The sequence below is a fragment of the Seriola aureovittata genome, chromosome 5 (genome assembly GCF_021018895.1).
Source record: "Seriola aureovittata isolate HTS-2021-v1 ecotype China chromosome 5, ASM2101889v1, whole genome shotgun sequence".
Classification (NCBI taxonomy): Eukaryota; Metazoa; Chordata; class Actinopteri; order Carangiformes; family Carangidae; genus Seriola; species Seriola aureovittata.
This window is the reverse complement of record NC_079368.1, coordinates 24,295,186-24,310,481: the sequence shown is the minus strand read 5'-3', so window position 1 is coordinate 24,310,481 and position 15,296 is coordinate 24,295,186. Positions and strand designations below refer to the sequence as shown.

Sequence of the window (15,296 nt, the reverse complement as noted above, 5' to 3'; positions counted from 1 at the left end):
AGTAAATTGACCGTTGCGGATATAACTAAAATATTTCCCAAGATACTTTATTCAAATCAAAATTCAATTATTTAGTGTGATATATATCAACAAATATAAATCATTTCAATGACAACAGACCCAATTCGAAATTTCCCCAATTTTCTTTTTACATTTATTTAAACAATTCCCAGGTGCTTAGCTTTAGTTATCTAACCTCTGTCTGTTATATTAGGGGTTCCTCAGGGAAGTGTACGTGGTCCACTACTATTCCTCTTGTATATTCATTACCCACTCACTCAAAGTAAATACTGTATTTGTCTTCTTTATGCAAATGACAATTTACATTGATATTTACTTTGAAGACAATAAATCAACCCCACCTCTGCTAAAATTGTTATTTCCTATTTAATGCATTATAAAAAAGAAACCATCTGACTATTAATATAAAAATTATATTCTCCATTCTCCTTGGAAATTTGTCTATGCTCCATTTTACATACAGAGTTTATATTCAATGATTTATAAAAGAGATGAATCACAAAATATAACTTTCGGTACAACATCATGTTGGTATGGAACTACCAAGTTCTACTTGATAGAACTGTACCAAGACTTGAGCAAGACTTTGGCATTTGGCCATCTCTACCTTGCATGAATCAAATCCAATACAAACATACAAACTCTTTTTTACCACACCAGACACCTTTCCACAACTGAAATGTTTATATTCGAAATGATATCTGCAATTTTTAAGTCTTCATAGGTCATAATCATATACACCTTCTAATTCTGACTTTCAAATTATTTAATTTATTGCTTCTTTTAACGTGATTGTCACCTAGCACTTTATATTACCGTCATTTTTCCTTTTATCAAAATCATTTTGCTATTTTATTTTTTACTTTTCCTCCGCATGTGGGACAACAGAAGACTTACTAAACATGATTTCAACTGAGTCAAATTAACAACAGGCAATGTTCCTTATTATTTAGGTGTTTTTCCTGTTAAAAAGAACCTAATCATAGGCAGTCCTACATATAGTGCGTAGTACCTGTGCTATCAAAAACAGAGGCTCTACTATGTAGTGCAATCAGGATTTAAAAAAAAAAAAAAATTTCTGACGTCATATAAAAAAAAAAAAAATTCTTATGCAAAATAAGAACATAGCTACATTTCTAGCTTTTAAATGAAACTAGGTTGTCATTGTGGCCTGGGGGTTTATGACTGTGGCCTCAAAAAAGGTCAAAAAGTTCCCAAACTGTGACAGTACACAAGAACACAAGCTGTGTACCAAAAACTTAAACAGCTGCATTTTTAAAGTCTCGATTTGACTGTCGTCCAACAGCTAAGTACTGTATAATTTCTTGTTAATATTAGTATTTAGTTTTCTTGTATACCAATTGAAAAAAACAACATGCAATAAGGATAACATATAGTATATACCCCATGTAATTGGAATTGAAACACATTTAAGTCAGATGTACGAAAAAGCAGGGTTTGTGTCCATGTGTGACCTCAGTGTCATGCAGTGTGGGAACTTTGAGCACTGAGTTTCTCAAAACAACCACAAATCTTTTCTACATTCAGAAATCGTATGCAGTCTATTTTTCCTAAAGTTTTACAAAGGGTGATGGACAACCATAATTTCACAAGCTCATCATCTAACTGGCCCTGATTTCAGCCCTGATTTCAAATGCTGACCTGAGCCTGGCGACAGATTTTTGTTGCATGTCATTCCTCCTCTATCATCTCATTTCCTACTATTTGTGTTCCTGTTGAAGTGAAGTTAATTAATTAATAAGAGAACCAAAAAATGTAACACAGTAGCCGTCGAGCTGAAGTCTATAACCAAATTACCACTGATTCTTTCTTATTCTTTAACAACTGATTGATATTTTACACACATTCAGTGCATAAACCCCTACACATCCTCAAGGTATGTTCACAGACAACATAGCTGAAAATTCATATTGTGGGATCTCTTCAAGTGACAACTTTGGTCCTAGTAAGTCAGTGGTTAACCTCTCCAGTTTTTAGCCTCCTCTACACCCACACACACACACACACATACTCTTAATATACACAGCTTTGCCCATTTATCTTGAACTCAAACACAAAAATATTACTTAAAGAAAATCAGAATTCACTGCAGATACTGGCAACATGATGAATTTCCTGACAAAAATCCCCAGGTTCAGAACCACTGCAGCAGAACCCTTTGTGCTGCTTAGTCCATCCTAGTTTCTCCTATGCTGGTGATGAAGCATGAGTGGGTCCATATTTTAGGCACGGAGTGCTTTACCACTGTCAACTCTTCACATCTTCATCAGTGTTATCAGTACATTCACTGTCCAAGTGTATGGAGCTCAGCTGCTCCTCAAAGTTCAAAAACTTATGGTTGTACTCCTTCTCCAACATTTTCTTCCAAATTTTTACTGGGAGAAAAAAACAAAACAAAAAGATAATTATTTTATTTTTATTTTCTGACTTTGAAATCTGTTGTATCCACTAACTCTTCTCTTATTCAACTACATTTCCCCTATAGTGGATTTAACTGGTTAAATCACAAAATTACACCTGTTACTTAATTTGATCTTGTCAGACCAAACAGCAGATATCACCAATATTGGGTTGGGACAGTCACTTACTGTATTCTGGTTCTTCTGGCTGTGTGGTGTCAGGACTGGGCACAGCCTCCTCTGCCAGGCTGCTGATCTGCAGCTCTTCCTCCATGTTCACTGCCTGCTCTGCCTCTGTCTGGCCCGTCTGCTCCAGGCTCGACACCATCACCTCATAGGCTCTCCTGGCCTCAGACGACAACTCAATCATCTTATGGTAGTAGTCCTGTGAGTAAGAAAGACGACTCTTTTAGTTTATCTTAGCTTTTAGATTATCTTTCAAGGTCAAAAATCATTTGTGGGTATTCTCATAGTAATAACATTAAAGCTAATTTCCAGAACAGGGATTAGTGTGTACTAAATCTGACCTGTGCACCGTCATAGTTGAAGATGCCCACAAGACTGACAGGCACTGCCTTGTTGAGGCAGCGGCCCAAAGCTTTCCTAGAGAGTGCAAATACGAATGGCACCCCCTGTTCACGACATGTGTCGATGATGGTGTGGAGAGCCTCATCCAGGCCACCTGTGATAGGTACACACAAATTAAGAGAAAATTCTAAGACTGTATAAAATAAACTCCTGAAAACTTCCTAATGACAAACCGTGAAGCTCTCACAAGGACACAGTACCTTTGGATTGGATCCGTTCACAGTTAGGTGAGATGATGACACACTTGACTTTCCTGAGTTTGAGGTGCTTCAGGACTTCTCTGAGCCCCATCACGATTCGTCTCTTCATGCGGGCCTTCATGGGGTCCTTCTGGTACAGGCGGTCCTGGAAACGAACCAGCTCCTTTAGCAGAGTCGTCACACACTCATCCACGTCTCTGCTCAGCATCTGGCTGCAGTAGCTGACATGTACAACAATATACATTTCAAATTAAACATTTGACAAAAACAGCGATTCAATTCCATGGGACTAAAAGTTTTCTAATGTGTGTGTCAACAAAAACACAAACAACCTAGACCAACAAAGATTAGTATTGTGCCTGAGTTTACAGGGAAATAGCTTTTGCATCCTTACTCTCTGAACTTCCTGCTGTGGATTTTGGGTTGACTGACTGAGCAGGGCACAGGTGAGGTGGTGTGTTGCTCTATTGTCTCATCTTTGGTGGCCTCCTCGTCACCCTCTTTCAGTGTCTGGTTTGCACCATTAAACTCAGACTGATCATCAAGCTCCTCTGTAGGACTCCCAACCTCATCTGAGGTTTGACAAGCACAAAATACAGATCAAATATTAGCTAGAATCAAAGATTTCCTTCACCTTCTTGCAGCTGTGTTTACTTATCACAGGACTCAAATGTATTTTATTTTTCACATGATTGCTCTGACCTGTGGCATTTGTATCACACTGCTCTTCGTCTGCAGGATCATTAGCAGGTTTGAACTCATCTTCAGGCAGCAGACCTCTCTCCTCCAGCAAACGTCTCTGCTTCCTCTCCTCCCTTTCTTTCAAAATGACCTGAGGATCAGACAGAAATAAACTAACAAGGTTGTACTGCTGAAAAACTTTCTTGTAGAACATCAGTATTTGTTCTTGAGAAAGTGAGTGGACTTACCTTCTTAAGAGGAGTGGGTTTCTTGGCTTTGGGGACCTCTCTCTGTTTTCCTTTCTTCACCAAAGGGCTGGTGGAGTCCAGGGGGTTGTGTGCAATTTTATCGTGCTGCCAGGGCAGCTTCTTCTGCACTGACGGCTGCTTCTGGACAACAGGTAGTCCCCCTCCAACTTTAAAGAAATTAATTAAAAAAAAAAAAAAAAACATTTACTCTGGGCTACATTTTAAGACCTTGAACCAACAGCTCTGAATCCTTCGCACCCTTAGAATGTCTTTTTAAATGAGTAATCAGCCAAAATATACCTTTAAATTATTCTTATTTGAGACGAAGACAAATGAGGAACCCTGTGAAGCAGAGATGCTGACCATAACCCACCTGAGAGAATGACTGGTTTGGCGTCTTGCTTGGCTTTTTGAGATTGCTGCTTCTTCTCCAGAGCAGCCAACATATTTCCGATGTCCAGCTGAACAGGAACTTTGCTCTTCTTCCCACCAGACATCTTTTCAGCTTTCTACAAATCAAGAGACCAAGAACAGGAGTACAAACCAGACCTTTTCTTGGATAATTTTAAAAGGAGTTTATTTGAAAGTAATCTGAAAATACAAACCTGTCCTTTTTTATTTGTCTCTGTGGGCAGAGCTTTTGCTGCAGATGATTTTTCCTTGTTCTGGTCTACGGACTGATGATGACCTCCTTCTCTTTGGGTTTCCTTAAAAAAGGCAACACAGATTTTGAATATTACAGACTATCTACTTCATTTTGATGTGAAAACATCTCAAAGGATAAATTCACCTCATTGCATAGCTTTGCTGCATTGCTGTAGCTTATCAATCTATCAGTTCCAGTAAAAGCAGGAGTCAAGCCTGGAAACTCCTCTTCATCCTGACAAGACAAAAAAACAACAAAAATGATCTTCCATCCAACATTTAAAAGAAACCTACACCTATTTTGAAAATTTTAAAAAATGCTTATGAATGGGTTTTGTTTTTCGATCAAATGAAAACACAGAAACTATTTTTTATTTACCTCAAATTTTGGAGGCTCCTGATAAATTACTGATTGTTCTGACTCCGCTTCTGCATCTTCGCCGGCACCTTTAGCCTTCTTCTTCTTTTTCTTCCGTTTTTTCTTCCCTGGGGTGCCCTCTTCCTGCTGTGCAGCCATTTCGTCCGTCTGATAAGATGCAAAATAAGGGGACAGAATATAACATTGAAACACATGGCAATGCACGAAAACCCAAAGGTTTAGCTGACAACTATGATTTATTACCAAGGAAAGTGGCCTAGTGCTTGCACACACAAAAGAGCCACACATGAAACCAGCCACAATGAACAGTTTACTGATGGTAATTCTTCATGCTTAAAAATATGTAATGAGAAAAGACAGAAACACACAACATGAATTAAAGCCTTCTTAGGATTTTACGATTGAAAGCTCTCCCACCAATTAGACTATCAGAGAGTCCAAGTTAAATCAAATATGTTTGATTTTTCTAACTGAAATCTGGACATTTCTGCATCTGAGCAAGTTGTTTAATGCTGATCAAGTTTTTCTGTATATCTAATTAATTCATATAGTTTATGTACAGTAAAAATTTGATAACAATACATCAGCTGATCTTTGTTTCCTAAAAGCATAACATTTGGTTTATTTTATAACAGACGTCCACAAAAGAAAAGCACAACTCATCACAGAAAATAAAGATGGAATGATGGAAATCTGAACATAGTGTATCTCTGAAATATGCAGAAGTCATTTGTAAATATGTGATGTGGAGCCCTTTCAGTTAGGATTTGAAATCACATTACATTCACATCAGTCATCTAACCTGCATGGGGTTGCTGCTGATTGTATTCTCTTTAGGGACGAGTTTCTTCGGAGGCTGAGAGGCGACGTTAGCCCATGATGTCACCACCAGCTGACCTGTTCACAAAAAAGGATAAACAAATATCTGAAACATTATTGCCTTTGCATTAAAGTCATTGGAAGACTGATGATGAGTCGTTTCATCCTACCTGGTGGGATGACAGGGGAGTCTGGCTTAACATTAATGGCACTTGGTTGGGGATCAGGCTGTGCTGGCGATCCTCTCCTGCCAACCTATTCAACAGAAAATTACAGTTGCAGTGTAACACCAAATTCATTCAGAGTATAACTCTATGTAAGTGAAGCATTCACCACTAACTCTTACACAATATCCCATCTGATATGTCAGTGAGCTCACCTTCCAGGCAGATGACGACGTTTGCGTTTGAGGGCTCGTGGATGGAGGAGCTGGACCCCAGCACTCTTTCTGAACAAGAGAAGCGCCTGCTTTGCCCAGCGAAACACCAGCCAACTCTGGGAAGTCGGCCATCTTCACCTCAAACGGGACGAAGTCGGTCTGTGCTGGTTTTGACCTCCCTGCAGAGTTTGGGGCAGATCTGGCACCTCTAAAACCTGGGGATCAATTACAAAATGTGATTCCAAAAGTTTGCTACAAAATCATTTTCCCTGACTAGAGTGAGGGAAATCAAAGGAGGAAAAAAAAGATTTCTGGCGAATATTTTTTGAAAAAGAAAAAAAAAAGAAAGAAAAATTCTCCATTTGGCTGCCATGTGTGAAAACTACCTCTCCTCTGTGGATCCATTGTGATCTTGCCCATGTTGCCACTTTGAGCAGAAGAATCATTGTTGCTTTTTGATGCCTGTGGAGATACATGAAAATCACTGAAAATAATTTCATGAAGACAGTTTTCTTTGATTTAGTTTTCTTAAACTTAAAATTAAACCAACCTTTGCTTGTGGATCCTGTACGGACCTGTCTCTCTGTAGAAAATCATCACTGGTCTCTCTAACACGACGGCTGTTGCTGTAGCCATAACTCCTTGGTACATCTCCACTTCTTCTTGCTTGGTTTGGGCTCTGACCTGACCGGTTCCTTAGCAAGGATCTAAATTTGTCACAAATAAGCAGTTGAATAATTTACACACATGTTCCAGGCCATTAGGTAGAGCAAATGACAGGCTACTTTGACCAGAACAGAAATATTATATAAATATTATGTCATCATCTTCCTACCCTCTTGAAATCTGGTCAGAAACATAAGCATTTGGTAACATCAGGGTTGGTGATGAGGCTGTGTGTGGCTCTGCCTGCTCCTTTCTCTGTCTCCTCTGGTGTTTAGGGTCAAAAGACTGGACAGCCAAAACAAACAACAACAAAAAAAACACCCACACGCAAAAGAAAGACAATTTGTTAATAACCAAATATCTATCCTTTATCCATTCATGGACATATGCATATATACACACTAAGCCTGTGTTTGTTGTTGTTTCCTTCCTTTCCTTTTTGATTATGTCATGTATGCTTGACAGATATTTAAAACAGCGATAAGGGGAAAAGACTGGACAGCAGATAACAGTTTGCTCAACAGTCTGCTTGAATGCGACCTTTGGCAATCACGTTGGCTCCAGTTCAAGTAAAAAAAAGCCGTCTATTGCCACAGTTAAAGTTATTTTAAATGATCCGATCACTTAATCTATGTTTTAGATTCATACTTCATTCAATGAAATGTGCTAAGCTTAACTTGACTCAAGTACAGTTAGCTAAGTATTAGCTCATTTATTTAGCTCAAATTAACATCCAGCTAATGTTACACATTCATAACTTTTGGGTAACCAGGCAAAGCCAATGTTTTACAACACGTCTCAACAAACAGCTCAATTGTGTGGTCAAAGCAGCGGTTAACCTATAAGTATGCTCTACTCATGGTTATAACAGCTAAAGTTTGCATAAAGTTAGCTTATGGTCAGCTACATGCATCAGCGTACGTTAGCGTAACAGGCTAGCATGCTAGATAGCAAAAAAAAACAAAAAAAACAGGCAAAAGCAATATTTTTCGTAAACTACCTTGTCCATCTTCAGCTTTTTCTTAGACGCAGTCGCATCTCCGTATGTTCACTCGATCTTCCATGTGTTGTCAGACTGCCAGTTACAATGACACCTCATATGTGTGCGCCTACAGCGTGTTGGCTAACCCGCCGCAGCAACCTGTTTGATAGCATAGCCGCTACATGAGCCTGATGGGAACAGCTGATGTTTACATTGTGTGCGGTCAGGAGAGGTTACAGCGACATCTTCTGCCTTCACAGCGTTACAAGCTTCACAAAAATTACAAACAATTAACTACGTGTAAATGCTTTTCTTTTACTTTTCAATAATGTTACGTTAAAATGTTATCTAGCTTGAAAAAAAAAAAAGTCAAATCAACAGCCAGTGGTGATAACATAAAGTTTACTTTCTCCTCTATCCTTGGTGGATATTTTGAAATAAATCAAGCCACACATTTTAAAAACAATAAGTTACTAGTAAAAATTCATCAATTTTTATTCAAAGTAAAAAAAAATGTATTCATAGTATCAAAAGAAAACCATCATTTATGCCCTCATGCCCTTACATTTGCATTAAACAGTATTCTAATGTTGTAGCGCTTTAGGTAGAGAACATTTTTACTCATTTGTACATCTTATATTGAGTAGTTTAATCTATAAATACGCTTCTTATTCTACAACTGGATCATTGATCTTGTAGTTGCAAATCAACCACTGGCACTCAAGACATATTGTGGAGTAAAAGTGTTAAGTAGCAAAAAATGGAAATACTTAAGTAAAGTACAAGTACCTCAAAGTTATACTTGAGTAAATGCACTTAAATACTTTCTACCACCTTGATTACGTTCCAGTGCTGTCAACCTTTTTGTATAGTCGTTACGTAAGATATCAAATGAAAAATATGTTCCACAAGTGTAAATGTAAATTGTTACCCACCCCAACCCATGCTGTCCATAATATGCACAGGTTTAAATGTGCACATAAAAGGCATTAGGTCATATATTTCACGCTTATACAATGACTTTCCTGGCATCAATCCTGCTTTGGTTTTGGCATGTGCATTGTCTTCTTGCATTATTTTGTTTCATGTCTTGATCCTTGGCCATCAGCAGAGACACACACAACATATACTTTACATCTTCTCATGATTGTTATTATGATGTTAGGAATAATTGAGTGCTCGTTTTCCCAGCAGACACCATAACATTCATTTAGGCAGCGAAGTATCAGAATGTCTCTGCAATCAGTCCTTTCAAAGTCTGTTCAAGTCTTTGCACTGCTCACTCCTCCTTTAGCCTCCTGGCTGTGCTCAACAGAGTGAGGGGTACAATGAAAGAGGCTGAAGTGATGAGGAAACAGGTCTGTGCTCCAGCGATCCAGTAAACTGTGAAGCAAAAACAACAGTTACAACAAGTCGACTTCAAATAAGTTCAAAGATGTAGCAAACAATTTATATGACGCTGTTTCAAAATAAGTTAGTGACTTGAATTGAATTTGGTGCATGATACAAAGATGGATTTATGTATTTCAGTGTTTTATTTCACAAGAAGAGCCTTTTACAAACATTTCTACAAAGCAAGATTGTAATTTGTAACTGTTTGCTGTCAAATTAGGAAAAGCTTCCTCACCGGACGAAGATACAACTGGTCCTAGTGCTCTGGCTAAGGCACCCAAACTGCGCAGGATCCCCATCACTGTGCCTTTCTGACTGGCAGAGCCTGCAGATAATCAGCAACAGTGTGCAAATTTATATTATAATCAAAACGACTTGTGAGTTTAAAATATTGAGAATTAATGAGAGGCTCACCATGGTCAGAAACAAGTGTTGACAGGCATGGAACGACTATTGCAGCCGCTGTAACAAAAGGAGAAAATGTGAACACACATTACATTCCATTAAACAAAAATAAATAAATAAATCCTTTAGATGTAGATATACTTCATGCTTTAGCAAAATATTCACATCTTGCATCATCTGTGGATATTATGCTGCGGCATATTCACATGTGTGATTGGTGGCGTGTCCTGTTTTAATCTAACTTTTATTTTATTTTATTTATTTATTTTATTTTGTCTATTGAGATACATTACGGCCACCAACATGGCATCGTTAAAGCACAGTCAAATAAATAAATGTTAAAATATTTTGGTATTTTGATCTATTGCCACTGTTTTTTATATGCAAAATATAATGTGTATCTAAATCACATGTTGAAGTCCTTTTTTATCAATCTCATTACCTGGCTGTGACTCATGTGTCATTGTTTATCAATTATATTTTAATTATTTTGCACATTCCTGAACACAGTAAAGGGTTTTATGTGTGTCAACATGGCATACAGTACTGTTTATCATTGAACGTAAACTCAACTCACCAAAGGAGTATAACGCCAAGCCGATGTAAAGCATTGTTATATTCCACGATAACCCAATGAGAATAAATGCTGGGATTAATGTTATGATTGCCTAAAAACAAGAAATACAATTCAGTAGAGAAGACGTTTGCGCTGAAGTGCAGTTTTTGACATGCCAACGGACTCGTACCACACGAACAGCCTTGATATGGTGCCCCGGTTTGATTCTGCGAGCGTATCCCCCCTGGATCAACGCCATGATGACACCAATGAAGAAGAACATCTTTCCCTGCTGCATACTGTTGAGAAAAAAATGCAAAGTGGCTCTTCAGGTGCATTCTCAACAACTGATGGAGTACACAGCCTTATCTATGAGTTTGTACCTTGTGAACTGGAAGCGCTGGTGAGTCAGAAAACTCAGCGTGAACTCCAGACCAGAGAACAGGAAAAGGTAGCAGAAGTAAACCAGGCCCAACACTTGAAGCTTCTGCATTTCTGTAAAGACATCCGCACCCTCTGTCAGTGTGCCAAAGTTCATTCATGCTTCATAAATGGGTCAAATGGGTGTAAGCCTCTGCCTCACACAGGAATCCAGAGTGTTGGAGAACTCACTTTCTTTGGAAGGTGGATCTTTTGTCCTGGTAACAGCTGAAAAATAGAACAAAGATAACGGGTTCAGGAGGTCCCTGGAGTCCCCGAACCCTGAAGACGAAGCCTAGGATGAAACAAGAAAAATTAAAATAGAGTAGATCAGAATAGAAACTTTATTTTCCAACAGAATGGAAAATTGCCTTTGGCTCACCAAAAAATAAAAGCTGCACGATAACAAGTGACATGCAAAACTTGTGGAGCAAATACAAAATACTACTGAGACTGCAGTACAAATGTAAAAATTAAAGATAAAATACCTAAAACAAAGAAAAAAAATTAAAACATAACATATCACACTGTGGAGCAAGATTTGTGGCTCAGTTTTTTGAGTTCAAAACGCTGATCGCACAATAAAAAACCATGAATATGCAGATATTGTTCAATCTAAATGTGTATGTCTTTCATTATGTACAGTATGTGCCCTGGTGGCTTCATGTTTCCAGATCACATTGAGATTCAAAGGAAGCACGGAGAAACGTTCCCCCCTTCAGCAGGTCAATGTGAAAACAGCCTTCTAGTGTCAAACTCTGCACATCCATCATTCTGCAACTGTGAAGCTCCAATAATAATATAAGGCTACATCCGGCAGCCGCTTAGCCTAGCTTTGCATTAAGACTAGAAACAGGGGGACATAGTTAGCCTGGCTCTGTTGTGGTTCTACATTGCCCTTGTCTTTGACTATGGTTTGGTCTGGCACTGCGACTTCCAAGAAATATTTCAACACTTGACTCTCGATGTGTAATTTTTACACACTGGTTTGTGCACTGACAAACAAATGACATGTTTACTAGTGGGCTTTAGATGTACTGGGAGGCAAGCAGTCATACAGAGCCTGGCTAGCTGTTTCCAGTCTTTATGCTAGGCTAAGCTAACCAGCTTCTGGGCTGTAACTCCTCCTTTAAGATCATTCACCTATCACTGGTAGCCAGTGAAAAGTTCTGCTTTGGGAAAAAGTACTTTAATAAACTGCTGTGCCTTGAGTAAAACTGTGTGTGAGTTAGTTTGTCAGTTGGAAGTGTGCATGTTTCCACAGCTAACCTTGACATCTTTTGTGAGAGTCTCTGGCAGCATGAGCCAAATAAAGACCAAATCAGCAACACTGAAGGCCAAGGCGAGCAGAGCTGGAGTTTGGTAGAAGACATTTCCTGTTGCTCTTGAGCTGATGGCAAAGTAGGCCCCCATCAGAGGACCCATGGTGAAGCCCAAGGAGAAGGCGATGCCAATCATAGCCTGGTCACAGTAAAATTAACCTCAGTTTTTGTCACATTGAAGACAATAACAATGACACAAAATGGCTCATCAGCAGTATCATGTACAACCATGAAATGTGAGTGTCAGAGTCACAGTGTCCTGGTAATAGATTTGAGTAAATATCACTCTGATTCTCAAGTGAACATGCATTCATTTACGTCTAGGGTGTTTTAAGATATGAAATGTCTGTGCCTACCATTCCTCGATTTCGCACTTTCGGGCAAGGCAAGTCGGCCACGATGGCAGTGCAGAGGCTGACGTTGCCCTTACAAATGCCCCCAATTACCCGAAACAAAAGGAACATGCTGAAGCTCCGGGAAACTGCCCACACCGCATAGGAAGACATCAGCCCTAACTGGAACACAAGGCGCCCAATTAGACCCAAATTAATCAGCGTTGATGGCATGGCTGTAATTTTTCTTCTTCAAACTGTGCAATGATATTATGACACTGGGGCTCTAAGGTTAACAATGTAAAAAAATGTGGTTAAATCAATAAAAACTTACAATAACAATACGTTTGGCATCACACTCACTGTGGTAAGAAGGAGCAGGGGCCGTCTGCCATGCTGGTCTGACAGAGCACCGGTTATAGGTGATGACAGGAACTGCAGCAGCGAAAACAGTGACCCGATCAGACCTGAAGGGCGAATTAAGGAGCTCACAAATTAAACCAGTGACCTGGAATGAACCCCATATTTTGCATTATTAAAATTCTATTTTTACTTGATCATAATGTCGTGAAAAGCAGAGCTCTATATCAGCTGCACAGAATGCGAAACCAATCAAATATCTACCTCCAAACAGGACACTGTTGTATTTCTTTTCCATAGGAATCCCAACAGCCTCCCTGAACCAGTCCACGATACTCTGCAGAGACTGATATACTGCATCCTATCCAGCAAGAAAACACAAAAATGTAACATCACACAGGGACAATATGAAAACCAGGAAAGAGGTCAACTCAGCATGAGTCAGCTTCAGCAGACTCCCCCACCAACACAGCCCATTGCTGCTAATCTAATCACTCATGAGTTGGTTATGTTCTTTTATGAAATAGACTATTTGCACAAAGCCTCCTTTGTGTGAAGGAGCATCGCACTCTGCACGTTGTCAGTCCAGTAAATCTGATTCAAAATCACATTTTTTGCTGCAGTTATGGTGACTATAAACCCCAGCTGGGTACAGGTGTTCTTATTAGTGCAAAGTTTCCATTTGCAAGGCAATAACACAGGCTTTATACAAAGACAAAAACTGACAGCTCCATCTACAATAGGCAGATCACATGATACAATCATGATACATCATGGGATCTCCTAATTGTAGTTGGAGCTGTCATTTTGTCCGTGTATACAGCCTGTGTTTTGGTGCCTGACGAAGACCTTGCAGGTCCTCTAAATATTATATATCTTAATGTTATGTTATTATTATGTCAGCTCTGACAATGATGAGTAAGTATCTTCGTTTTAAAAGTGCATTTTAAGTAATTACACCTTTCTAATAGAGAGTCGCCAGAATATGTTATTTGCTTTAAAAAACAACAACAAAAACAGCAACGAACCCCTGTTTGTGCATAATGGTCCAAAATGGCAGGGAGTAGAGGGAGGATCAGTGTGAATCCCAGCAGGTCCAGCAGCAGGATGATAAACACGATGTTGATAACCTTAGAGAAAGAGCCTCCATCCTCTGCAGATTTGTTTGCGTCTGACATTCCTCAAGCTGAAGACGACGTTTCTTCTGTTCCTGTTCAGAAGTAGAACACATACGGCTGACGTTAGAAGAGCAGCACTGCCATGAAAGTAAATGTGTTACATTGAATTTACAGTGCCAGTAAGCCTGGCTTCTTATCAGTGGGAGCAGGAACAAGTAAAGCCTTGAGGAAATACCACAATTATAACAGCTTCATTTTACAGATGTGTAATTTCCTTATAATTTCCTTGAAGGTTTCCTGGAAAGAAATACATTATTTAAAACTAATTCTTTTCCAAGTCAAATTTTGAATGCAATATTTTTTACATGTAACAGAGTATTGTAACAAAGTGGTATTGCTGCTTTTGCTTAAGTAAAATATACAAGTAAATGGTAGTAGTATCCACAACATGCCAAATGTAAACAAATATGTACAAAAGTACATGCATTACAGTAAAGTTGCAGTTAATCATATACTTTCCATTTACTACATATTCTTACAGCAAGTCATCAGGAAAGAGAGGTGTTGCCCAAAAGGAAGAAGGAAACAATTCCTGTAAATCCTGTAAACTTTAACCCAGTCTGTATGAACTCCTCAGTAAATGCATTGAAATGCAAATATTTTATAAGTGCTGTTAGTTCTGAAACTTGCTCTCATTAAAACACAAACACACACGCGCACACATCTCCTACAAGTGGTTGCTTCCGCAGAATGTAATATCGATCCAGTGAGACTGACCAATATCTATCAGCATCACATCACCCCCTTTCTTTTCGGACATTTTTAACCAAGCGATCACAAACACTGAAACCCGTTTTACTTACACTATTTCCGCAGACTCGTAACTCGTAACTCAGAACAACAGATCACACGGACTGGAGCTGCTCTACCTCTGCTCTCTCATCAGTTCATGATTATTAGTCCACACCAGGAAGCGGTGTCCTCTTACATTTGGATGACAAGAAGTGTCGTACCCAACGCACACAGACTAAAATGCTGCCTTCAGGTGATTCTCGTAAGCTCGTATTTTTGTGTTCTTGACTCGTTCAGGATTTGTTGGCCTACAGTATGTGTATGAAAAATGATGTAGTAACAAAAATCTTCAAATAATAATACCAGGTGTATACGAGGAACAGCACCACTTTCTGACAAGGCACTATTTATAAAGGGTTAATAATCCGTAATTAACGGCTTTATCATTGTTTATAAATGATTTACTAATGCAAGGCTAAATTACCGACTGGACAAAGCAAGCAAGCAACTGCCCAGGAGCCCCAAAAAGGCCCTTGTTCACTTGATTAATATATTTTGTTAATACATTTGT

General features: G+C 38.9%; 2 protein-coding genes across 3 annotated transcripts; both read right to left on the bottom strand.

The window, feature by feature from the left end:
• Positions 1-30: 30 nt before the first annotated feature.
• On the bottom strand, positions 31-8,410 carry LOC130169315 (selenocysteine insertion sequence-binding protein 2-like). Its single transcript, XM_056375917.1, has 18 exons — positions 8,047-8,410; positions 7,216-7,331; positions 6,931-7,087; positions 6,767-6,842; positions 6,381-6,595; positions 6,172-6,256; positions 5,985-6,079; positions 5,183-5,329; positions 4,949-5,038; positions 4,764-4,865; positions 4,532-4,667; positions 4,159-4,325; positions 3,932-4,061; positions 3,624-3,801; positions 3,230-3,450; positions 2,969-3,123; positions 2,631-2,826; positions 31-2,417 (listed from the first exon to the last, which is right to left on the bottom strand). The coding sequence occupies exons 1-18, from the start codon at positions 8,053-8,055 to the stop codon at positions 2,290-2,292; spliced, it is 2,403 nt and encodes an 800-aa protein (XP_056231892.1). The 5' UTR covers positions 8,056-8,410; the 3' UTR covers positions 31-2,289.
• A 95-nt stretch (positions 8,411-8,505) lies between these two features.
• Positions 8,506-14,939, bottom strand: mfsd10 (major facilitator superfamily domain containing 10). 2 transcript variants are annotated; one of them, XM_056375923.1, is made up of 13 exons: positions 14,797-14,939; positions 13,844-14,025; positions 13,080-13,176; positions 12,819-12,922; positions 12,480-12,638; positions 12,071-12,262; positions 10,994-11,096; positions 10,765-10,876; positions 10,572-10,680; positions 10,403-10,493; positions 9,835-9,882; positions 9,656-9,745; positions 8,506-9,411 (listed from the first exon to the last, which is right to left on the bottom strand). In XM_056375923.1, the coding sequence occupies exons 2-13, from the start codon at positions 13,991-13,993 to the stop codon at positions 9,308-9,310; spliced, it is 1,359 nt and encodes a 452-aa protein (XP_056231898.1). In that variant the 5' UTR covers positions 13,994-14,025; positions 14,797-14,939; the 3' UTR covers positions 8,506-9,307. The 2 variants fall into 2 exon arrangements, with proteins under 2 accessions (XP_056231898.1, XP_056231899.1); XM_056375924.1 differs by lacking the exon at positions 14,797-14,939 and having other exon boundaries at positions 12,790-12,963; positions 13,844-14,006.
• Positions 14,940-15,296: the final 357 nt, after the last annotated feature.

What these genes read in the sequence shown, in the direction of transcription:
- LOC130169315 (XM_056375917.1), bottom strand. An exon ending in CTCCCCTGTCATCCCACCAG is followed by an intron (nt 6,080 to 6,171) that starts GTAGGATGAAAC and finishes TTTTGTGAACAG; the next exon opens with GTCAGCTGGTGGTGACATCA. An exon ending in AACCCACTCCTCTTAAGAAG is followed by an intron (nt 4,062 to 4,158) that starts GTAAGTCCACTC and finishes TCTGATCCTCAG; the next exon opens with GTCATTTTGAAAGAAAGGGA.
- mfsd10 (XM_056375923.1), bottom strand. Translation starts at nt 13,993, where the DNA reads ATGTCAGACGCAAACAAATCTGCAGAGGATGGAGGCTCTTTCTCTAAG. An exon ending in CAACAGTGTCCTGTTTGGAG is followed by an intron (nt 12,923 to 13,079) that starts GTAGATATTTGA and finishes TTCGCCCTTCAG; the next exon opens with GTCTGATCGGGTCACTGTTT. An exon ending in ATATCAAGGCTGTTCGTGTG is followed by an intron (nt 10,494 to 10,571) that starts GTACGAGTCCGT and finishes TCTTGTTTTTAG; the next exon opens with GCAATCATAACATTAATCCC.